The 24,939-nt window shown below is 44.6% G+C and overlaps 1 protein-coding gene and 2 long non-coding RNA genes across 7 annotated transcripts in view; 1 reads left to right on the top strand and 2 right to left on the bottom strand.

The window, feature by feature from the left end:
- Nucleotides 1-2,374: 2,374 nt before the first annotated feature.
- LOC308311253 lies at nt 2,375-4,161 on the bottom strand. The gene is made up of 2 exons (XR_013963612.1): nt 4,091-4,161; nt 2,375-3,312 (listed from the first exon to the last, which is right to left on the bottom strand). It is a non-coding gene; the product is annotated as an uncharacterized lncRNA (long non-coding RNA).
- On the top strand, nt 3,278-6,197 carry LOC308311252. The gene is made up of 3 exons (XR_013963611.1): nt 3,278-3,327; nt 3,965-4,013; nt 5,486-6,197. It is a non-coding gene; the product is annotated as an uncharacterized lncRNA (long non-coding RNA).
- A 1,549-nt stretch (nt 6,198-7,746) lies between these two features.
- LOC308311230 (serine/threonine-protein phosphatase 6 regulatory subunit 2-like) overlaps nt 7,747-24,939 on the bottom strand; it is a 30,576-nt gene continuing 13,383 nt past the window's right edge. For 3 of the 5 annotated variants that reach the window (XM_080757871.1, XM_080757873.1, XM_080757875.1), the window contains 19 exons: nt 24,564-24,701; nt 23,695-23,760; nt 22,345-22,457; nt 21,189-21,302; nt 20,736-20,862; nt 20,394-20,546; nt 18,921-19,343; nt 18,196-18,260; nt 16,606-16,721; nt 16,345-16,430; nt 14,900-15,078; nt 14,741-14,798; nt 13,880-14,007; nt 13,486-13,628; nt 13,164-13,308; nt 12,977-13,062; nt 11,986-12,376; nt 9,655-9,738; nt 7,747-7,917 (listed from right to left, as the gene is read on the bottom strand). In XM_080757871.1, the coding sequence (XP_080613997.1) occupies nt 7,866-7,917; nt 9,655-9,738; nt 11,986-12,376; nt 12,977-13,062; nt 13,164-13,308; nt 13,486-13,628; nt 13,880-14,007; nt 14,741-14,798; nt 14,900-15,078; nt 16,345-16,430; nt 16,606-16,721; nt 18,196-18,260; nt 18,921-19,343; nt 20,394-20,546; nt 20,736-20,862; nt 21,189-21,302; nt 22,345-22,457; nt 23,695-23,760; nt 24,564-24,701 (2,667 nt within the window). In that variant the 3' untranslated portion in view covers nt 7,747-7,865. The remainder of the gene's footprint in view (nt 7,918-9,654; nt 9,739-11,985; nt 12,377-12,976; nt 13,063-13,163; nt 13,309-13,485; nt 13,629-13,879; nt 14,008-14,740; nt 14,799-14,899; nt 15,079-16,344; nt 16,431-16,605; nt 16,722-18,195; nt 18,261-18,920; nt 19,344-20,393; nt 20,547-20,735; nt 20,863-21,188; nt 21,303-22,344; nt 22,458-23,694; nt 23,761-24,563; nt 24,702-24,939) is intronic. The other 2 variants (XM_080757872.1, XM_080757874.1) reach the window with 2 other exon arrangements.

Raw genomic sequence — 24,939 nt, 5'->3', positions numbered from 1 at the left:
AGAAGTAAAGGTTCAGATGTCATAGGATAGAAAAGCAGGACTCTTTAATTGGAGCACACTTTGAGAATGTATTGATTCAGCGCACAGTATTGTCACACAGCAAAGACAAAACTGCTGATCTACAAGCTCTACTGCTGATCTACAAGTTCACAACACGTCCCTTGAATCGCTGCACGCAGTGTTGTGAGCTTGTAGATCGGCTAATGTTCACTAACCTCCTTTACCATTTGTTTTCTAATTTATGGCATTTCTTTGTTCTTGTCTTTCATTTCTTCATGAAATTACTGAAATAAATCACTGAATTTGTTTTTAATTCAAGAAACAAATGCTGTTTTGTTAATGTTTTTTAAAAGGGACACATAGGACAAATCTGTCTGTGACCATAGAGTATTAAAAGTCTGTGACCCACAAATAGTAGAACTAGATAAGACCACATGCTATGGTCACGCAGTGCCCTCTGCTGGTCATAGTATGCTACACACATTCTCCATATACAACGTGGCCTTGCCTTAATTGTACCTTTCTTATATTTTGCTGTAGACAGACCACATGTCCTCTCTGGGTCAGTATAGTGTCCTCTTCTGGACACTATACTGATCAGGAGTGGACCTGGTGAGACATAGGAGGGGCCCGGACAGGAGTCAACCCACAGAACCTAGTCCTTCAACGTGCCAGAATGGCACCTCCCAGTCCCGGCAGAGTAGTTCAGGAGGAACGGATTGTGTGGCCTTGGTTTTTCCCTAATGGGACTGATCGAGGGTAGCTACTGGGACGTAAGTCGGGACTTGATCACCCCGGCTGGGTAACCTGAGTGAGGGCCCCGGGTATGATTTTGGGAGACCCGAAACCCAGATGACCTTGGGATACATCACTGAGGATATGTCCCAGGTGCATCCATGTATCATGTATGTATTTCGTTTTTTAGGAGAGATAACAGTTTGTATTGATGGTGGTATGTGCAGTGACAATAAATTGAATATAATCTAATCTAACCATTAGGAGAGATAACATGATGTTGGTAGTAGGAGAGATAACAGGTTGTATTGATGTTGGTACCATTAGGAGAGATAACAGGTTGTATTGATGTTGGTACCATTAGGAGAGATAACAGGTTGTATTGATGTTGGTACCACTAGGAGAGAGAACAGGCAAAACATTGATCAAAATAACAATTCTTCTACATTCTCTAATTGAGTAGACTTCTTGTAAATGAAATAAGGCAGTTGTTTAACAATAATTTAACTCCCCCAGAGTTAGTGTAGTGTCGAAGTGTCCTTGGGCAACACTCTGAACCCCTAATTTCTCCCGATGTGCAGGTTGGTGCCTTGCATGGTGTGTGAAAGTGTGAATGTAATGCAAAGGTGTGTGAATGGGTGTGTGATTGTGAATTAAATCTATGTAAAGGTGTGAATGGGTGAATGTAATGCACAATGGGTCCCACAAATGAGTCCTGAGCCACTGTCATCCATAGGATTGGTTGGTGGTCATATCGTGTGTAGTGTACTTGGCCAACAAATATTCACAATTCTTAAATGTTCAATTGTTGTTGACCCATTTAGACCTGAAGACGCATCTGTGTCACCGTAGCGCTTTTAACCACTTTAACCATTATTTTAAACTTTAGCGATTGAACAATAGCAGATCTACAAGCTATTTTTGAAAAATCGTGAAAATGTGGTGTAAATCTTTGAATATATATTCTTTCACAGTGAACGGTTTTAACTCAAATCTTTGGGGGTCCTGGAACAACACATTTTGAGATGGGGGTCTGCGGGCAAATATATATCATAGTGGAGGTCCTTGACATGAAATGGTGTGAGAACCACTGATATAGAAACATAGGGTTTAACCCTGTGAGAACCACTGATATAGAAACATAGGGTTTAACCCTGTGAGAACCACTGATATAGAAACATAGGGTTTAACCCTGTGAGAACCACTGATATAGAAACATAGGGTTTAACCCTGTGAGAACCACTGATATAGAAACATAGGGTTTAACCCTGTGAGAACCACTGATATAGAAACATAGAGTTTAACCCTGTGAGAACCACTGATATAGAAACATAGGGTTTAACCCTGTGAGAACCCCCTCCCCGCACCCCACTCCCAAATATAAATTGACCGCTACAATAACCTTAATAGCGAAAATACATCATAAATATAAATACTGAAACCAGATATAATCATTAAGGAAAGTTTATGCATGTACTATGTGTACTATGTAAACTCTTCATTTCCTAGCCATTCAGTGGCAAAAAAAGGAAAGAAAAAAATAATAATTTGGGGACCCCCCAAAAAATATTTTGGCGACCCACCTGGCATGAAATGAAGGAAGCGTTTGTTTGTTTTTGGGGACATACTGAAGGCCGTGGGTATTAAAGTGGTCAACCAGACACTTTTTTAATTTCAAATCTTTTAAACAATGATCAAAGATCTCCAATAGCTGTCAAGTGATTTTTTTTTTTTTTTTATGTAAGTACAACTATAAAGTTGTGGTACGAAGCAGAACCCACATTGATCCTGTCTGAACTGTACGAAGCAGAACCCACATTGATCCTGTCTGAACTCTGAACAGAACCCCGCTCCTAAAAATAAACAAAAAAACAAATCAAAACTAAAAACAAAAACAAAACAGCATCAGTCTCATCAGACGCAAAAAAAAAAATGCAACAGCAACTTATTTTTTTTTTGCCCCTGGAAGGAAGTAAGTGCTCAGTGTGGGAGAAAAGGAAAAACAGGAACAGACACCAGACGGTTAATCTCAAGATTTGCTTGTAAAATTACTTTAAATGTAGATAATATTTGAATATAGGTAGATAATGTTTGGTTGATTTAAAGGGGGGGGGGGGGGGGGTAGCAAGATAAGAACTTAAAGAAGTCATCAATACAATCAGAAGGTCTCAGCTCACTAGCTAGGTCAACAGAGAACCCGGTTATTTATACATGCAATACAAACAGGAAAAACAAAAAGACGAAAAAAAAATAATAATCAAAAAACCTCAAATTGAGATTCATTATCCAAATTTCGTTTTGCCCATAAACTAAAGCCAATGAGTCCTTTGATGTTGTAGTCGTTAAATTGATTCTTGGTTCATAAATGTTAAATCTCATTTTTCTTTTTTTAAATAATAAATGGCTAATTGACATTATTGCACAAATGAGCAAAAAGACAGTAATACTATAGCGCTGTGCCCCCCCCCACCCCCCCCATCTCCAGAAGCACTTAAAGATGGAGTGCCGTGATCTTTTCCGTTTTTGATACTATGGATAATAGACTGTAAATCAATCTTTTCATACTATGGAGTTATTCTAATAGACCCCCAGGTGTTGTATGTGTGTCTATGGAATTAACATTACTCTAATAGACCCCCAGGTGTTGTATGTGTGTCTATGGAATTAACATTACTCTAATAGACCCCCAGGTGTTGTATGTGTGTCTATGGAATTAACATTACTCTAATAGACCCCCAGGTGTTGAATGTGTGTCTATGGAATTAACATTACTCTAATAGACCCCCAGGTGTTGTATGTGTGTCTATGGAATTAACATTACTCTAATAGACCCCCAGGTGTTGTATGTGTGTCTATGGAATTAACATTACTCTAATAGACCCCCAGGTGTTGTATGTGTGTCTATGGAATTAACATTACTCTAATAGACCCCCATGTGTTGTATGTGTGTCTATGGAATTAACATTACTCTAATAGACCCCCAGGTGTTGTATGTGTGTCTATGGAATTAACATTACTCTAATAGACCCCCAGGTGTTGTATGTGTGTCTATGGAATTAACATTACTCTAATAGACCCCCAGGTGTTGTATGTGTGTCTATGGAATTAACATTACTCTAATAGACCCCCAGGTGTTGTATGTGTGTCTATGGAATTAACATTACTCTAATAGACCCCCAGGTGTTGTATGTGTGTCTATGGAATTAACATTACTCTAATAGACCCCCAGGTGTTGTATGTGTGTCTATGGAGTTGACATTACTCTAATAGACCCCCAGGTGTTGTATGTGTGTCTATGGAATTAACATTACTCTAATAGACCCCCAGGTGTTGTATGTGTGTCTATGGAATTAACATTACTCTAATAGACCCCCAGGTGTTGTGTATGTGTCTATGGAATTAACATTACTCTAATAGACCCCCAGGTGTTGTATGTGTGTCTATGGAATTAACATTACTCTAATAGACCCCCAGGTGTTGTATGTGTGTCTATGGAATTAACATTACTCTAATAGACCCCCAGGTGTTGTATGTGTGTCTATGGAATTAACATTAATCTAATAGACCCCCAGGTGTTGTATGTGTGTCTATGGAATTAACATTACTCTAATAGACCCCCAGGTGTTGTATGTGTGTCTATGGAATTAACATTACTCTAATAGACCCCCAGGTGTTGTATGTGTGTCTATGGAATTAACATTACTCTAATAGACCCCCAGGTGTTGTATGTGTGTCTATGGAATTAACATTACTCTAATAGACCCCCAGGTGTTGTATGTGTGTCTATGGAATTAACATTACTCTAATAGACCCCCAGGTGTTGTATGTGTGTCTATGGAATTAACATTACTCTAATAGACCCCCAGGTGTTGTGTATGTGTCTATGGAGTTGACATTACTCTAATAGACCCCCAGGTGTTGTATGTGTGTCTATGGAATTAACATTACTCTAATAGACCCCCAGGTGTTGTATGTGTGTCTATGGAATTAACATTACTCTAATAGACCCCCAGGTGTTGTATGTGTGTCTATGGAATTAACATTACTCTAATAGACCCCCAGGTGTTGTATGTGTGTCTATGGAATTAACATTACTCTAATAGAACCCCAGGTGTTGTATGTGTGTCTATGGAATTAACATTACTCTAATAGACCCCCAGGTGTTGTATGTGTGTCTATGGAATTAACATTACTCTAATAGACCCCCAGGTGTTGTATGTGTGTCTATGGAATTAACATTACTCTAATAGACCCCCAGGTGTTGTATGTGTGTCTATGGAATTAACATTACTCTAATAGACCCCCAGGTGTTGTATGTGTGTCTATGGAATTAACATTAATCTAATAGACCCCCAGGTGTTGTATGTGTGTCTATGGAATTAACATTACTCTAATAGACCCCCAGGTGTTGTATGTGTGTCTATGGAGTTGACATTACTCTAATAGACCCCCAGGTGTTGTGTATGTGTCTATGGAGTTGACATTACTCTAATAGACCCCCAGGTGTTGTATGTGTGTCTATGGAATTAACATTACTCTAATAGACCCCCAGGTGTTGTATGTGTGTCTATGGAATTAACATTACTCTAATAGACCCCCAGGTGTTGTGTATGTGTGTCTATGGAATTAACATTACTCTAATAGACCCCCAGGTGTTGTATGTGTGTCTATGGAATTAACATTACTCTAATAGACCCCCAGGTGTTGTGTATGTGTCTATGGAGTTGACATTACTCTAATAGACCCCCAGGTGTGGTTATAATATTCAAATATGTCTTCCCTGTGTGTTTTTGGTTTCTTCCTGAAAGCTTTGAGTCAAAAGGCCCAATCGAAATACACCACTTTTAGTGACATCATGAAATCATCCCCTCCCCTAACCCCTCCCCCATTATCATACAACAGCTGTGGGCGAGGCTTAATTTCAGGTGGGTGGTGCTACGGTGAAAACCACTTAATTAATGAACCGGTGGGTGTGGACACATAAAAAAAAAAGATCATGTTAACACTTTCTGTACACCTAGTATAATCATAATACCCGATCATGTTTTAGGCGAACTAAAATCACGGCACTCCATCTTTAAAGACATTCAGAAACCTTGACGATGTTTCATCAGAAATATGGTGAAGCCAGTGTTGATTTTGACAGCAAATCTTGATTTAGTTTTAGTCGTATAGTCTTTTGAATAAAATGTAACTTAGTTTTAGTCATGTTTTCGTCACCTGAAATGCTTTAGTGTTTTTAGTGTTAATATACGATTTTAGTCGACTCTACGACTTAGTCGAATCTACAGTTGATTTTGTCGACAATTTTTTTTATTTTGTCGGGCCTTGAATGGTGTCGTAATGGCAGATTATACACTTTAAAAAATTGCCAATCTACAAGCTTACGACGCGTCGCAGCAGGAAGCGTTGTGAGCTTGTAGATCTGCAATTTTCCGAGCGCAACACCCGAGCACGACCAACTTTTAGTCTAGTTTTTATTTGTTGACGAAATTGTCAGTATATTTAGTCTGTAGTTTTAGTCATGATAGCTTAAGTTTTCGTCGGTGAACAAAAAAAGGTAGTCGACGGACATTTTCGGTTTAAAAATAGTTTTTCGTCGACGAAATCAACACTGGAAACAACACGCGCGTGGGCGCTTCGTCATAAAACCTGGCCACGTACAGTACAAAGCACAGGCAGATGTTTCGTCAAACGGAAACCAAAAGAAACTAGAAAAAAAAGGTGAAAAGTTTGGTAAAAAAAAAAAACCTGGAGAAGGAACATCAGGGACAAGATGAGCAGCAGAGATGAAAGGAACACTTGAAACTCCTCCACCCGCCAGGGGGCGGTATAGACCAAGGCCAGAACACTTAAACATTGTGCTATCAACATGGAGGAAGTGGCTGCATTTAAGTGCTTTCTGCCTTAACCCTTTCAGACCCGAGGACGCGTCTACCGTCTACCGTTATAGCTTTTAACCACTTTAACCATTATTTTAAACTTTAGCTGCTGAAAAACAGCAGATCTACAAAGCTCGTAGCGCGGCACCGAGTGCTGCGCTACGAGCTTGTAGATCTGCCGTTAAAAAAAAAAAACTTTAAATGTATATTCTTTTCACAGCAAATGTTTTTAACTCATATCTTTGCTTCTGGGGGCGGGGGGGGGTGGGGGTGGGGGGGATCTACAAGCTCATAGCTTGTAGGTCTGCTATTTTAAAAAAATCTTGAAAATGTGTTGCAAATCTTTGAATATATATTCTTTCAGCGCGAACATTTTTAACTCAAAACATGTTTAACACAACATATTTTCAGATGGGGGTCGGCGGGCCAAATACATATCATTCTGGGGGTTCCTTGGCATGGAATTGTATGAGAACCACTGACATAGAAACATGAGGTTTTTCAGAAAACTGTCAGGATTTAGAAGACATTATGTAGAATCGTCCTCAGGTCTAAATGGGTTAAGCTCGGGGGGGGGGGGGGGGGGCTAAGAGAAAGGTATTCATTGTTGAGGCATACATTTTCATTCATAGTTTTAACCTGTGCTATCCTCTTTACGGCGTGTCTCGTTGTCGTGATTCGGCGGCTCCCAAACGGACCTCGATTTTTAGGGAATCGAGGAGCAGAGAAAATCCTTCTGGGAAATTAAAAAAATAATGACATTTTATTTTATGCTCCATCGGACTCTCTCTCTCTCTCTCTGTCATTTTTTTTTTAAAAGATCGCTGCTACATTAAAACCGCACGGAGATTTATGTGCAATATCTGAAAAAGGCTTTGAAAAGAACTCCTCTTTTATGCTCCTGTTCCGTTTGTCTTTGTTTCTCCTCCTCCTCCGACTATTCTTCTTTCTTTTTTTTCTCTTTTTTTTTTTTCTCTTTTACATGTCCCGCCACCTCATTATTGGTGTTGATTGGCAGTGTCCAGGTCCAATAACATGGCAGAGTGATTCAGTAAAAAAAAAAAAAAAAAAAAAAATCCATTAGGTTGCAGTGAGGTTATTTTTTTGGGGGGAGGGAGGGGGGGGGGGAGGGAGGAGGAGGGGAGTCACTCTGGAAGTGGCAAACAGTCTGTGGCATCCGGCCCATCCAGATCGGTGGGGGGGGGTCCATCCCGTCCAGGTTTCGGGGGGGTTGTGCCTCTGCTGCTCTCAGACGGGCCCGTTGACGACGGACACCTCGGGGGGCTGTGGCGTTTCCTCTCTGGTTGGGGGAGAGACAACGAGCACAGAGTTAAGATGAAGCTCTAATGTGCTTTAACAATAACCCACACATCAGGAATAATACATGTTTATGTTTCATTGTGAACTTTGGACGAGAGGGAATCTCATCGAGGGCCAGAGCTTCCGTCGCTCCAGACTGTACGACGGAAGCATTTATATTTTACTCGTGATCAGAGCTTCCGTTGCGCCAGACTGTATGACGGAAGCATTTATATTTTACTCGTGATCATAGCTTCCGTTGCTCCAGACTGTATGACGGAAGCATTTATATTTTACTCATGATCAGAGCTTCCGTCGCTCCAGACTGTATGACGGAAGCATTTATATTTTGCTCATGATCAGAGCTTCCGTCGCTCCAGACTGTATGACGGAAGCATTTATATTTGACTCATGATCAGAGCTTCCGTCGCTCCAGACTGTACGACGGAAGCATTTATATTTTGCTCGTGATCAGAGCTTCCGTCGCTCCAGACTGTATGACGGAAGCAATTATATTTTACTCGTGATCAGAGCTTCCGTTGCTCCAGACTGTATGACGGAAGCATTTATATTTCACTCGTGATCAGAGCTTCCGTTGCTCCAGACTGTATGACGGAAGCATTTATATTTGACTCATGATCAGAGCTTCCGTTGCTCCAGACTGTATGACGGAAGCATTTATATTTGACTCATGATCAGAGCTTCCGTTGCTCCAGACTGTATGACGGAAGCATTTATATTTGACTCATGATCAGAGCTTCCGTTGCTCCAGACTGTATGACGGAAGCATTTATATTTTACTCATGATCAGAGCTTCCGTTGCTCCAGACTGTATGACGGAAGCGTTAATATTTTAATCATGATCAGAGCTTCCGTTGCTCCAGACTGTATGACGGAAGCATTTATATTTTACTCATAATCAGAGCTTCCGTTGCTCCAGACTGTACGACGGAAGCATTTATATTTTACTCATGATCAGAGCTTCCGTTGCTCCAGACTGTATGATGGAAGCATTTATATTTTACTCGTGATCAGAGCTTCCGTTGCTCCAGACTGTATGACGGAAGCATTTATATTTTACTCATAATCAGAGCTTCCGTTGCTCCAGACTGTATGACGGAAGCATTAATATTTTAATCATGATCAGAGCTTCCGTTGCTCCAGACTGTATGATGGAAGCATTTATATTTTACTCATGATCAGAGCTTCCGTTGCTCCAGACTGTATGACGGAAGCATTCATATTTTAATCATGATCAGAGCTTCCGTTGCTCCAGACTGTATAATGGAAGCATTTATATTTTACTCATGATCAGAGCTTCCGTTGCTCCAGACTGTATAATGGAAGCATTTATATTTTAATCATGATCAGAGCTTCCGTTGCTCCAGACTGTATGACGGAAGCATTTATATTTTACTCGTGATCATAGCTTCCGTTGCTCCAGACTGTATGACGGAAGCATTTATATTTCACTCGTGATCAGAGCTTTCGTTGCTCCAGACTGTATGACGGAAGCATTTATATTTGACTCATGATCAGAGCTTCCGTTGCTCCAGACTGTATGACGGAAGCATTAATATTTTAATCATGATCAGAGCTTCCGTTGCTCCAGACTGTATGACGGAAGCATTTATATTTTACTCATGATCAGAGCTTCCGTTGCTCCAGACTGTATGACGGAAGCATTTATATTTTACTCATGATCAGAGCTTCCGTTGCTCCAGACTGTACGACTTACTTCCTATCGGGCTGCGTGGTTAGAGAGTCCTTTGGAGGAACATCCGACAGTGACAGTTTCTCCAGAGACAGCGAGCTCTCCTCACTGCAGGAAACACAACACAGAGAAACGGTCATAAAACAACCAAAGATTTACTCTGCAAGCCAAAAAGTGATGTAAAGAGGGAGAGAGACAGGAGGTTAAGAGGACCAGAGAGAGAGAGACAGGAGGTTAAGAGGACCAGAGAGAGAGAGACAGGAGGTTAAGAGGACCAGAGAGAGAGAGACAGGAGGTTAAGAGGACCAGAGAGAGAGAGACAGGAGGTTAAGAGGACCAGAGAGAGAGACAGGAGGTTAAGAGGACCAGAGAGAGAGAGACAGGAGGTTAAGAGGACCAGAGAGAGACAGGAGGTTAAGAGGACCAGAGAGAGAGACAGGAGGTTAAGAGGACCATAGAGAGAGACAGGAGGTTAAGAGGACCAGAGAGAGAGACAGGAGGTTAAGAGGACCAGAGAGAGAGAGACAGGAGGTTAAGAGGACCAGAGAGAGAGAGACAGGAGGTTAAGAGGACCAGAGAGAGAGAGACAGGAGGTTAAGAGGACCAGAGAGAGAGACAGGAGGTTAAGAGGACCATAGAGAGAGAGACAGGAGGTTAAGAGGACCAGAGAGAGAGAGACAGGAGGTTAAGAGGACCAGAGAGAGAGACAGGAGGTTAAGAGGACCAGAGAGAGAGAGACAGGAGGTTAAGAGGACCAGAGAGAGACAGGAGGTTAAGAGGACCAGAGAGAGAGACAGGAGGTTAAGAGGACCAGAGAGAGAGACAGGAGGTTAAGAGGACCATAGAGAGAGACAGGAGGTTAAGAGGACCAGAGAGAGAGACAGGAGGTTAAGAGGACCAGAGAGAGAGAGACAGGAGGTTAAGAGGACCAGAGAGAGAGAGACAGGAGGTTAAGAGGACCAGAGAGAGAGACAGGAGGTTAAGAGGACCATAGAGAGAGAGACAGGAGGTTAAGAGGACCAGAGAGAGAGAGACAGGAGGTTAAGAGGACCAGAGAGAGAGAGACAGGAGGTTAAGAGGACCAGAGAGAGAGAGACAGGAGGTTAAGAGGACCAGAGAGAGAGAGACAGGAGGTTAAGAGGACCAGAGAGAGAGAGACAGGAGGTTAAGAGGACCATAGAGAGAGAGAGAGACAGGAGGTTAAGAGGACCATAGAGAGAGAGACAGGAGGTTAAGAGGACCAGAGAGAGAGACAGGAGGTTAAGAGGACCATAGAGAGAGAGAGAGACAGGAGGTTAAGAGGACCATAGAGAGAGAGACAGGAGGTTAAGAGGACCAGAGAGAGAGAGACAGGAGGTTAAGAGGACCAGAGAGAGAGAGACAGGAGGTTAAGAGGACCAGAGAGAGAGAGACAGGAGGTTAAGAGGACCAGAGAGAGAGAGACAGGAGGTTAAGAGGACCAGAGAGAGAGACAGGAGGTTAAGAGGACCATAGAGAGAGAGACAGGAGGTTAAGAGGACCATAGAGAGAGAGACAGGAGGTTAAGAGGACCAGAGAGAGAGAGAGAGACAGGAGGTTAAGAGGACCAGAGAGAGAGAGACAGGAGGTTAAGAGGACCAGAGAGAGAGAGACAGGAGGTTAAGAGGACCATAGAGAGAGAGACAGGAGGTTAAGAGGACCAGAGAGAGAGAGAGACAGGAGGTTAAGAGGACCAGAGAGAGAGACAGGAGGTTAAGAGGACCAGAGAGAGAGACAGGAGGTTAAGAGGACCAGAGAGAGAGACAGGAGGTTAAGAGGACCATAGAGAGAGACAGGAGGTTAAGAGGACCAGAGAGAGAGAGACAGGAGGTTAAGAGGACCAGAGAGAGAGAGACAGGAGGTTAAGAGGACCAGAGAGAGAGACAGGAGGTTAAGAGGACCATAGAGAGAGAGACAGGAGGTTAAGAGGACCATAGAGAGAGAGACAGGAGGTTAAGAGGACCAGAGAGAGAGAGAGACAGGAGGTTAAGAGGACCAGAGAGAGAGACAGGAGGTTAAGAGGACCATAGAGAGAGAGACAGGAGGTTAAGAGGACCATAGAGAGAGAGACAGGAGGTTAAGAGGACCAGAGAGAGAGAGACAGGAGGTTAAGAGGACCAGAGAGAGAGACAGGAGGTTAAGAGGACCAGAGAGAGAGACAGGAGGTTAAGAGGACCAGAGAGAGAGAGAGACAGGAGGTTAAGAGGACCAGAGAGAGAGAGACAGGAGGTTAAGAGGACCAGAGAGAGAGAGAGAGAGACAGGAGGTTAAGAGGACCAGAGAGAGAGAGAGACAGGAGGTTAAGGGGCCAAAACCTTGACCGTTCAGTTCCCCAACCTTTTGAGGTCGGCCTTCTTGTTGGCATCGGTGCCCGCGGGTGGGGAGGCCTTGGCATCGGTGCCCGCGGGTGGGGAGGCCTTGGCATCGGTGCCCGTGGGTGGGGAGGCCTTGGCATCGGTGGGGGCGGCTGGGGAGGCCTTGGCATCGGTGGGGGCAGGTGGGGAGGCCTTGGCTGAGGGTGGGGAGGCCTTGGCATCGGTGCCTGCGGGTGGGGAGCCCTTGGCTGAGGGTGGGGAGGCCTTGGCGGTGGGTGGGGAGGCCTTGGCTGAGGGTGGGGAGGCCTTCTTGTCGTCCTCCTCGCTGTCAGAGCCTCCAGAGGAGGAGCTGTCCGAGGCCACCAGCGGTGCCTTCCTGCTCTCGGCCACCGGCCACTCAGAGGAGTCGCCACCTGACCCAGGAGACAAACAACCTTAACTCAACCCTTAGTGGAGTCTCCACCTGACCCAGGAGACAAACAACCTTAACTCAACCCTTAGAGGAGTCTCCACCTGACCCAGGAGACAAACAACCTTAACTCAACCCTTAGAGGAGTCTCCACCTGACCCAGGAGACAAACAACCTTAACTCAACCCTTAGAGGAGTCTCCACCTGACCCAGGAGACAAACAACCTTAACACAACCCTTAGTGGAGTCTCCACCTGACCCAGGAGACAAACAACCCTTCACTCAGCGGGAAAGCATCCGTAGCATTTCAGACGTTATTAGCTGCCGTATATATACACTGACTATGTTGCAACATTCTGCAAACTCTGCACACAGTGCTCACAGCACGTCATTTTGTGCCGCGATGGAAGCTTGTAAAATAAATAAATAATGAAAAATCTTGAAAGTGACAGAACGCTAAGACACCATGTCCCCATTGGTATTGGGTTAGCTAGAACATGCCAACGCTAAAACACCATGTGCCATTGTGTTAGCCAGAACATGCTAACGCTATAACACCATGTCCCCATTGGTATTGGGTTAGCCAGAACATGCCAACACTCACCACTCTTGGGATGATTCCGCTTGGCCTGTTTCTCCGCGTCAGCACTGCCCCCTACGGGGGAGCTGGAGCGAGGACCGCCCTCTGTGCTGCAGAGACAGAAGAGAAGGGTGTTGTAAACATCGGCTGTTTGGAATGCTACGCTAGCGTGTTAGCAACGTGCAGGACATTGGAGCTGCGTTGGTCTCACCCGCTGAAAGGCGTGAACTCGGTGAAGTTGGCCCAGCCCGTCCCGTCGTGGCGAGACTCTCCTCCAGAGCTGGACGAGTCCCAGCCGCCCCCGCCCTGGCTCTGGGACGACGCCGGACCCCCGAAACTGGCCGTCCACGCTGGACCTGTGGGAACCAACCAACGGATGAATGACTGTTTTTTTTCTTCTTTTTTTACGTGAATTCTGTTTGTGTCCGAGCATAGGCATGGTAACGCCCCGCCTGCCTGTGATTGTAGAAGGAGTTACTGTACTTACAGGGGTTAGGGTTAGGGTTGATTGTAGAAGGAGTTACTGTACTTACAGTCGTTGGGGTTGCCTCCTGCGTCCGAGGGTCTCGGAGAGAGCTCGTCGTCCTCGTCAGAGCCCGAGCCCCGGTCGCCCTCGCGGCCCCCGTTCTCCAGACTGCTCCTGGAGCTGCCCTCCGACGTCTGGGACGCCCCGAACCTGAGAGAGAGAGAGAGAGAGAGAGAGAGAGAGAGAGAGAGAGAGAGAGAGAGAGAGACAGAGAGAGAGACAGAGAGAGAGACAGAGAGAGAGAGAGCTCAATGTGTGGATGTCAATCTAATAATGTCAGTGTTTCCCTGACTTCTTCAGGTTCAGACTCTGAACCCCTAATTGCTCCCGATGAGCAGGTTGGTGCCTTGCATGTGCTGCGTGTTCTCGCCGTGTTCTGGACTGGTTTAGCGTGTTCTTACCGTGTTCTGGACTTGGCCTGTGTTGCATAGTTGATCTCCTTCTCCTCCCAGATATCTTCCTCCTCGTCGGCGTCGTCAAACTGCCGTATCCTCTCCTTACAGCAGGCCTCGAAAGCAGCCGCGTTGGCCTGCACACACACACACACACACACACACACACACGCACACACACGCACACACACACGCACACACACGTAAAACCTCAAAGCCTAATCCATTGATGCGTGTGAATTAATTTGTGACACAGCTTGACTTGACTTGCGTCAACTTTTCACCAGAGGAGAAAAACTGCATTTTCTTCATCCAAAATGAGTTAATAGTCAGACTCTTCACGTCTGAAATATTTGTCAGAGCTGAAATCGTAAATATGACATAAATGTCCATAGAAGTGAACCTTTCAAGGCCGTTTTCTCTTTTTTAATATATTTTTTATCCCACGATTTTGTAACCCATTTTTCACCCCCGTGTCAATCATCTAATGTGATCCTGGGCTCTACACACCCTCCACCAACCTAGTCCCCATATATGGGGGACATGGGGAGAGCAACGGACTTGAACTCATGCTTCCTTCAGGCTGTTTTCTCAACTCGCTGTTTCTCTGCAAGACATTACTCTATAAAGCCATATCTCCACAACTGGTGGGTCAAACTGAACAACCAATACAGTATGTCAATTTGAAGCTATGATTCCCTGCTTTCACATGACATGAAAATGACAAAAGAAAAAATCCAATGGCAGTCCCTCAGTCAAGCTGGGTCACGGTTAGATACGTTGTGTACCAAAATATAGACATCTTTTATTCCACACAAAGTCTGTATTTCTCATGCATGCCAACAACAGAGGAATGTAGAGAGAACTTACACTATTGTCGTCAGCATCTAGATTGAAGTTTATTTCGGCGATTCGGTCAAATGTGGCACTGGTGGACAAAGAGAAAAGACACATGGCGTCAAGTCGTTGGCCAGCATCAGGAGAGCTGCTGAGAGAGAGAGAGAGAGAGAGAGAGAGAGAGACACTCACTTGATGTTCTCGTCGTGCTCACTGAACTCCTCGTCGTTGAAGCCAAACTGATCCACAAAGTTGGCGGTCATCTGTTGGATCTGATAGTCTGAGAAGGCCTGTTGCAGAGACAGGTCGTTGGGGAAGGGGCTCTCCATGTCGTCGTCCTCACTGGACGAGTGCATGTTGTGGGTGCTGACCTGAACACAGAACAGTGACACACACCCTCAGTACAACACACTACAGTACACCGCCCTGTGGGTGCTGACCTGAACACAGAACACACACCCTCAGTACAACACACTACAGTACACCGCCCTGTGGGTGCTGACCTGAACACAGAAAACACACACCCTCAGTACAACACACTACAGTACACCACCCTGTGGGTGCTGACCTGAACACAGAACACACACACCCTCAGTACAACACACTACAGTACACCGCCCTGTGGGTGCTGACCTGAACACAGAACAGTGACACACACCCTCAGTACAACACACTACAGTACACCGCCCTGTGGGTGCTGACCTGAACGTAGAACACACACACCCTCAGTACGACCACCCTGTGGGTGCTGACCTGAACACAGAACACACACACCCTCAGTACGACCACCCTGTGGGTGCTGACCTGAACACAGAACACACACCCTCAGTACAAGTTACAACACACTACAGTACACCACCCTGTGTCACCTGAACACAGAACACACACTGAACACCTCACCTCATCCTCAGTACTACCACACCAGAGCCTTAGATATAGACAAGAGTTACGCAAACTGCGTTCACTTCATGGGGCTTCAGTCCAATGGAGGCTCTCCTACATAGACTTCTATTGAGAATGGGGAACAACCAACTGGGACAAGTCCTGGACCGGAAGTATAGGCATAAATGCATTGGAGCCCAGCTTTAATGATCTTAAATCCCTTTATTTTAGATTGTTTTGTAGTAATAGTACAACATAAACATTACAGAGACTTTAGCTGTTACTGTACAATACTTTAAAACGTGCACACATGCCTAAAATAGCTCTTATTTGCGCCGCCCCCGTTGAAAACAATGTATTTCCAACTCCAGCTTGTCTCAGTTCAGGCTGCATGAACAGCGCTCGGTTTCCGCCCCCTCAATATCGTAACTCTTCTATTAGATGGGTCTGTACTCTGTACCACACTACAGTACAACAACACACTACAGTACCCCACCACAGTGTACACTGGGTGCTCACCAGCAGCACAGAACACTGCAACAGGTTGACAGTTTCACATTATCTTGGACTCACTCTAGACTTCGGTTTGATCAACGTATACAAACACACTGTCTGATATGAACAACAAGGCCATCATCACATGACGCTGGTCATTCCCTGTATGGCGTTTTTTAACCTCACGCGTGGAAAGAAGTTCTATCTAGAGCCATCTTGGCTATCCGTATGATGCCACAGCATGTAGGCGGGTCTCTCACCAGCTCTACGGTGTTTCTCCTGTTGGTCTCTCTCAGGGTCTCGTCCACAAAGCTCTCCCAGCGCCCCCTACAGTCCTCTGGCAGCTCTGCGGAAGGAGAGGTTCATCTCTTGCTTTATTGTCAAGTGTCAGTGTCACAATTATTGCATCATCGCCTATTCGCGATTATCTGAGATGATCACAATTATGACCATTTTTGCATGGTGTCAGAGATGTGCGCCTGTAGTTCCTACCTCTGATGAGGTCATTCTGTAGTTCTTACCTCTGATGAGGTCAGAGATGTGCGCCTGGACCGGGCCTTTCTCCAGGTTCTGGACCACCATGTTGGCGATCCTGGTCAGGTGACCCATGTTGCCTCTCCTGGCTCCGCCCTCCGTCCTGAGAGGAACAGGCAGGGATGCACAGATGAGACACTTTGGCCCAAATCGATATCCCATAATTATAATTAACCCATTTTGGCGTTTTAAGCATTATTTTACACTTTAGCTATTGAAAAATAGCAGATCTACAAGCTCATTAGGGGGGGGTCCCTGGCTGGAACAACATTTTCAGATGGGGGTCCGTGGCCAATTACATATCATTTTTGGGTACACAGACCACTGATACAGAAACATGAGGTATTTCAGAAAACTGTAAGAATTTAGAAGACATTTTTTTAATTTCGACGTCAGGCCAAAATGGCGTAATTTCTGTTTTGTCCGATAACCGATATAACCAATATCGGTATATCTCATTCTGTATTTATTTTTTTAAATCTTAATTTTGGCAATTCTGAAAACACTGAATTTGGGAAAAACGCAATGCCTCTTTATTCCAAAACTAGGGTTGGACCGTGATTGAAATGTTGGCCCACAAAATGTTCCAACTTGTCGACTCTTTTCAAAGATTCCCCAGAAAACACTGATATAATTTGCAGCGTTCATCATCATCACAAAAGGCTTTTTTTCAATCATTTTTATTTTATTTTTCAACTTAATTATTATAAAATAAAATCTGCTAAAACCGATATATTATTCTACCGATTAATTGGTTTAAGGCCTTAATCGGCCGACACCGATGTGTTTGCCAATTAATCTCCCATCACTAGTACATTTTTATTTATAGTACAAAATCACCCCAGAGGGGTCTCTGTAATGAAAACTAAACATGGTAAAATGTGCATAGCTATGCATCACACAGGCACAGAGACGCTTAGTTCTGTAATAAAACTTAGTAAAACATGGTAAAATGTGCATAGCTATGGATCACACAGGCACAGAGACGCTTAGTTCTGTAATAAAACATAGTAAAACATGGTAAAATGTGCATAGCTATGCATCACATGGGCACAGAGAAGCTTAGTTCTGTAATAAAACATAGTAAAACATGGTAAAATGTGCATAGCTATGCATCACACAGGCACAGAGAAGCTTAGTTCCTGTGCCTGGATTGGTCTTAACCCTTGTAGACCTGAGGCCAATGTCTTCTAAATCCTGACAGTTTACTTGGAAAACCCCATGTTTCTGTCAGTCGTTCTCATACATATTCATGTCAAGGTCCCCCAAAAATGTAATAGGCCACCGACCCCCATCTGGAAATATGTTGTCCCAGGAACCCCTCAGAAGCAAAGATCTGAGTTAAAAACATTCGCCCTGAGAGTATATACATATATATATATTCAAAGGTTTGCAACACATTTTCACGATTTTTCAAAAATAGCAGATCTACAAGCTCGTAGTGCCACGCTATGAGCTTGTAGATCTGCTATTTTTCAATAGCTAAAGTATAACATAATGCTTAAAAACACCAAAAGGGGTTCCCGTCACGAATGGGTCAAATGTGCACTGAGCCGTGGTTTTATTTATGGTCTTACTGTATCTTATCGTTCTCTTCCCAGGCGTCGAGGATTCTCTGTACCAGCCGACACTTCTGGAAGAGCTACGGAGTCCACAGGAGGAGAGGGGGGTCCATTTGGTTACAGGAGGAGAGGGGTCCATGTGGTTACAGGAGGAGAGGGTCCATTTGGTTACATTCATTCCCATGGAGAGAAAGACAAACACAGAAATGAAATGATCACCAAATGCGTCCACAGTTTGCTTCGACCACTGCATCCTCTCCGATGTCAATATCGGTAGAGGGCGCCATAAATCCACGGGTTCATGTGCTTTTTATTTGCATTGTAATCCCCGTAGGAGGATCTTAGATCGCCTCATATAAGAACTGTGTTTGAAAAATAAACATGTCATCCAGGCCGTTTCACTCATATGGATATGAAGAATCAACTGACTGAGAGAAAACGCTATTGTTACTGCTGCTGAATTAGTTACATTTTCACTATAAACAGACTGTATCATATATGACTGACTGACTGTCGTAAACGATACAGAGACACCTCCCTGACAATAGCGCAGAGACAGCTTGTTTATTTTCGGACCACAACGCTTATATGAAACGATTTTAAGATGAGCCCATGTTATTCTCCATAGAGAACCGGGCAGAACCAGGGGAGTGACGTCAGGACTTACAGCCTAGGTAGGGCCCAGTTAGGGCCGGGCCTTAATTGTCAGAGAACTCCAGTTTGTCGGGGGGGTCACCTACATGTGCAACGAGGGCCTTGTGGATGGAGGCGTCGGGGTCACCGGTCCGGCCTGGCTCCCCTCCCTCCGGCTGGCTCTCTGCGCTCTGGGGGTCCGCAGGGGGGTTCTCCTGGTGGTTCTGGAGGCCCACGGGGGGATTCTCCTGGCTCTGGGGGTCCGCGGGGAGGTTCTCCTGGCTCTGGGGGTCCGCGGGGAGGTTCTCTTGGCTCTGGGGGTCCACGGGGAGGTTCTCCTGGCTCTGGGGGTCCGCGAGGGGGTTCTCGTGGCTCTGGGGGTCCGCGAGGGGGTTCTCCTGGTGGTTGTGGAGGTCAGGGAGGACGGGGAGCCTCTCGTCTTGTTGGGACGGGTGGTTGAGGATGGACGCCACACACAGCTCCACTTGGAAGTGCAAAAAGTTGTTCCAGGAGTACTTGAAGAACAGATCCTGTGGAGGACGGCGAACAAAAAAAATTAACTTTATTTGCACCTTTCATGACATGAGTGCTTTACAAAAGCAAGGGCATAAAACATTAAAATAATAGCAGTGAGGACATGAATAACAAGGATAAAAGCTCAACTAAAAGAGTGTAGAAGTAGGTCTTGAGCTGTGCTTTAAAAATGTCTACAGAGGCTACCTGTCGAAGGTACAGTGGGAGTTTGTTCCACGCCGTCGGCCCCTAGAAGCAGAAAGCTGCTTCACCGTGAGGCACATGTTTTATAGGCATATCGAGAAGGCCAGCAGTGGAAGACCTTAGGGGGCGGTTTGGGACATATTTAGGCAGGCAGTCAGGAAAGTGCGATACCATTGAGAGCTTTATAAACAAGTAAAATAAAGTAAAGAAATCAATCCTAAAAACAACGGGGAGCCAATGTGAAGAGGCTAACAACTGGAGTGATATAATGTTCTATGGGATTGGAAGGCGAGTGAGAAGCGTGAGAGAGGCCGACATACCGTGGAACAAAAACAAAGTGTCTGGAGGAGAGGTGTGAGAATGTTGGACCGGTGGGAACAGAGGAGACATGCAGCCACTGTTGTTTTTGGCAGCAACATTTCATTTTAGTTTTAGCCATTTAATCATTTCGTCTCTTCCAATAGTTTTCATTTAGTTTCAGTCACATTTTTGTCACCTGGAATGTTTTAGTGTTAGTCTAGTTTTAGTCGACTAAATCTACAGGTGATTTAGTCGACTAAGATGTATTTTGGTGGGCCTTGATGCCGTCGTAATGACTGTTTTGACACCAGAGAGCTCCAGACTTTCCTCTCCTCCAGAGCAACATTAGTGACTTCCTCCTGGGGGATCCCGAGGCGTCCCAAGGCCAGTGAGTCGATGCGTTTCCTCCAACTGCGCCTTGGTCTGCGCCTCGAGGACCTCCCTAGGGAGACGCCCGAGAGGCATCCTAACCAGATGGCCTCGAACCACCTACGCTAACCAGCCAAGTCGAAGGGACATTTTCTGCCATAGTTGGACGACATGGACACCGGAGTGTTGGTTACCAGTAGTAGGTCCATGGTGGTGAGCCTGCAGAGCTCCTGGCAGACACCGGGGGCGCTGGTCTGCAGCAGGGAGGCCACCAGACGGGCCACGTGAAGGCGGGCGTTCCCCAGAGGCTCCTCCAGAACGCCCACCGTCGTGAGTATTGCACTTTTCTGAAGAAGATAACAATACGTCAAATTATACAACGGGTCTTTTCCAGGAAGCAATCTGATTGGTTGAAACAACTTATTATGAGATGGGGGTCGGTGGCCAATTACATATAATTTTTTATATGGAAAAATAGGTTTATCAGAAAACTGTCATGATTAGAAGCTGTGTGTTAATGTTCTGGTGTTCTGTACCTTGGGGGGGTTCATTAGAAGCTGTTGGAAGTCTTGTAGATGGGGCTCAATGGCATTTAAAATACTGCTGTTGACAGTGTAAGACCTTTCATAACCCTGAGAATACAGATCCATCAGCCCTTCCAACCTGAGAGAGAGAGAGAGAGAGAGAGAGAGAGAGAGAGACAGACACACACAATTTAGGCATTCATCAGACGCAGTGTTGTTTTCGTCGACTAAAACTAATGTTTTAGCTGTTGAAAAATAGCAGATCTACAAGCTCGTACTAGCTTGTAGGTCTGCTATATTTGAAAAATCGAGAAAATGTGTCGCAAATCTTTGAATATATTCTTTCAGAGCGAACGTTTTTAACTCAAATCTTTGCTTATGGGGGTGGGGAGTCCCTGGAACTACATATTTTCACCCAGACCTCCTGGTCTCCAGTAATGAGGTTTAAACTAGGACTAGACTCACCCAGACCTCCTGGTCTCCAGTAGGGTAAGTAGCACTTGAGTTCCATTAACGACAGAGGCCTCGCTCCTCTCCCCCTCGAACATGGACTTGAGCAGCCCGGCCACGCTGTCCTGTCTAGGGGAGGAGAGGAGAGGAGAGATTAGTAAAACCCTGTCCTGTCTGGGAGAGGAGAGAGACATTAGTGAAACCCTGACTCTGACCCTCACACTGTCCTGCCTGGGAGTTTTGATTTAATTAGAAAAGCAATCATAATACAACATTTTTATAATCAGTGATTCAAGGATTTCACAGTAAAGTCCAGAGACTTATTTCCACTGAGGCCCTCTCACACTGAACATTACGTTAGAATACATAACAGTACATATACATTACATTACAAAGTACGTACCTATCCATCCCTCTAAGTGTGCTTTCACACCTGATCACGAGTAAAATACAGACGCTTCCGTCATACAGTCTGGAGCAACGGAAGCTCTGATCACGAGCAAAATATAAATGCTTCCGTCATACAGTCTGGAGCAACGGAAGCTCCGATCACGAGCAAAATATAAATGCTTCCGTCATACAGTCTGGAGCAACGGAAGCTCTGATCATGAGCAAAATATAAATGCTTCCGTCATACAGTCTGGAGCAACGGAAGCTCTGATCATGAGCAAAATATAAATGCTTCCGTCATACAGTCTGGAGCAACGGAAGCTCTGATCATGAGCAAAATATAAATGCTTCCGTCATACAGTCTGGAGCAACGGAAGCTCTGATCACGAGTAAAATACAGATGCTTCCGTCATACAGTCTGGAGCAACGGAAGCTCTGATCGCATTACAACCGTACACACATGCATGCACGCACGCAGACAGACAGGCAGAGACGTGGCACATTTACAGTAGGATAGTTTTGCAGTAAATCAGAAAACCTGGAGACTGACATTCAGTAATTGGGATTTAATGATCAAAATAAGAACATTATAATAATACAAAATATATAGTTTTTTCTTTCCACGGACAAGGCTGTCACACATCTGACCCCTGGTTACAAGAGAAGCAAGCGCCGCTCAGCAGACCCATTGACATGTAAATGGTAAATGTTTGGCAAATTGTTTATCCAAGGCGCGCCACACACACACACACACACACACACACGGCAACTCTCCACTTACGATTCTAACACGGTCAATAGTGGGTCCGCCTCCATGTTCTCCTGCATCTGATTGGCCTGGTCTCGACTAAGGCGGATGATGTCACAAAGCGTCTGGGAGGCGTTTGATTGTCTCTGAAAGCAACAATCAGTTCAGTTTATTTTATTTATAGTACAAAATCACCCCCAACATAGCAATAAAACATAAAATGTACATAAAATTGACAAATCAACAGGAAGTTATCATTTTTATGAAAAAATAAAACCACATGAATTTTGGTGATGCTCTTTATTGTCTGAATCAACTTTGTTTGTGTTTGTTTACGTACTAAAAGAGAGACTTTGAGAGCTGTTTCAGCGTACAATGTAAGTCAGTGAGGGGCATATTTTGGATTATCAATTTATAATCACTGGAGCACTTATGTTTTATTTCTTGTCCACATTTGGAGTTACATCATACACAACCCAAACCTCAAAAGAGTGGTCTTACCCTTTAATGATCTTACTAAATCCCTTTATTTTAGATTGTTTTGTAGTAATAGTACAACATAAACATTACAGAGACTTTAGTTGTTACTGTACAATACTTTAAAACAGTTGTCATGTTGCACACATGCCTAAAATATCTCTTATTTGCGCCGCCCTCGTTGAAAACAATGTATTTCAAACTCCAGCTTGTCTCAGTCCAGGCTGCATGAACAGCGCTCGAGTGCTCGGTTTCTGCCCCCTCAATGTCGCAACTCTATTAGATGGCTCTGCATTGAATCATGAATCAACTCTATTAGATGGCTCTGCATTGAATCATGAATCATTGACTCACCTCTTCATCTCTATTAGATGGCTCTGCATTGAATCATGAATCAACTCTATTAGATGGCTCTGCATTGAATCATGAATCAACTCTATTAGATGGCTCTGCATTGAATCATGAATCATTGACTCACCTCTTCATCTCTATTAGATGGCTCTGCATTGAATCATGAATCAACTCTATTCGATGGCTCTGCATTGAATCATGAATCAACTCTACTCGATGGCTCTGCATTGAATCATGAATCATCTCTATTAGATGGCTCTGCATTGAATCATGAATCATTGACTCACCTCTTCATCTCTATTAGATGGCTCTGCATTGAATCATGAATCAACTCTATTCGATGGCTCTGCATTGAATCATGAATCAACTCTACTCGATGGCTCTGCATTGAATCATGAATCAACTCTATTCGATGGCTCTGCATTGAATCATGAATCATCTCTATTAGATGGCTCTGCATTGAATCATGAATCACCTCTATTAGATGGCTCTGCATTGAATCATGAATCATCTCTATTAGATGGCTCTGCATTGAATCATGAATCATTGACTCACCTCTTCATCTCTGCCTGTGTGGATGAGCTCTTTGAGTCTCTGGATCAACTTCTCCTCGTTCAACCACTGAGGAGAACAACACAAGGTCATTAACCCATTCTGGGCGGGGAACCCCTTTAGGTGTTTTAAGCATTATGTCATACTTTAGCTACTAGAAATAGCAGATCTACAAGCTCGTAGGTCTGCTATTTTTTAAAGATCTTGAAAATGTGGTGCAAATCCTTGAATATATATCCTTTCAGAGCGAACGTTTTTGACTCTGGGGTGGTGGTCCCAGGAACAACATATTTTAAGATGGGGGTCGGCGAGCCAATTACATATAATCTTTCGGGTCCTTGACAAAATGTTTGAGAACGACTGACATAGAAACATGGGTTTTTCAGAAAACTGTCAGGACTTCAGAATCGTCCTCAGGTCTAAATGGGTTAAGGGCCCGTCAAAGACTAGCGCTGCCACAAAAACATGCAGTAATCCTGGTCTCTAAACTGCCTCCCCCTGGCCAGCCGGGGCGCCTGATGGAGGGGAAAGGAACTGGTTGGAATAACGTGTTCCTTCCACGTGCTACGTCCAACCAGGGAAACTCCTCCCTGTCAGGTGTAAAGGAGCAACTTGGACACTCAGGCATGAAGGAAGCATGAGTTCAAGTCCGTTGCTCTCCCCATGTCCTTCATATATGGGGACTAGGTTGGCGGAGGGTGTGTAGAGCCCAGGATCACATTAGATAATTGACACAGGGGTGAAAAATGGGTTACAAAATCGTGGGATAAAAAATATATATATAAAAAAAAGGACTAGCGCTGCCGTATGCAGCGTCGATTCCGTCGACCTAGGTGGGCGACTAAACATGGACGTGAACGCGGCTGGCTTACGTTGAGGACCTCCTGCCTCAAGGGGGCAGGCTCCACGCAGCTGATGAGTCGAAGAAGCAGGTCCATCATGGCCGAGGCGTCGATGTGTTTCAGCACCAGACCGATGAAGCCTTCCTTCCTCCTCAGGAACGAGATCACCTGATCACAGGAAGTCATCATTCAATACATGTATATATCATCATTATTAAATTCAAGAACCGCTGTGTGTGTGTGTCTGTCCTCCTCACAACGCCACAACGTACGGACAGCCTCACGGAACCTAGCGCCGCACGGCCCTGTCCTCCAACCTCAATCTGCCCTGCATTACACACGCCAAACATTCTAACAATCATCTTAATCTTAATTAAATTAATTTGCGTGAAAAACAACTCATCTC

This window comes from Protomyctophum bolini (assembly GCF_963924005.1).
Source record: "Protomyctophum bolini genome assembly, chromosome: 23".
In the NCBI taxonomy this organism is placed as follows: Eukaryota; Metazoa; Chordata; class Actinopteri; order Myctophiformes; family Myctophidae; genus Protomyctophum; species Protomyctophum bolini.
The sequence above is the reverse complement of the archived record's forward strand: the minus strand, read 5'-3'. Positions and strand labels throughout refer to the sequence as shown.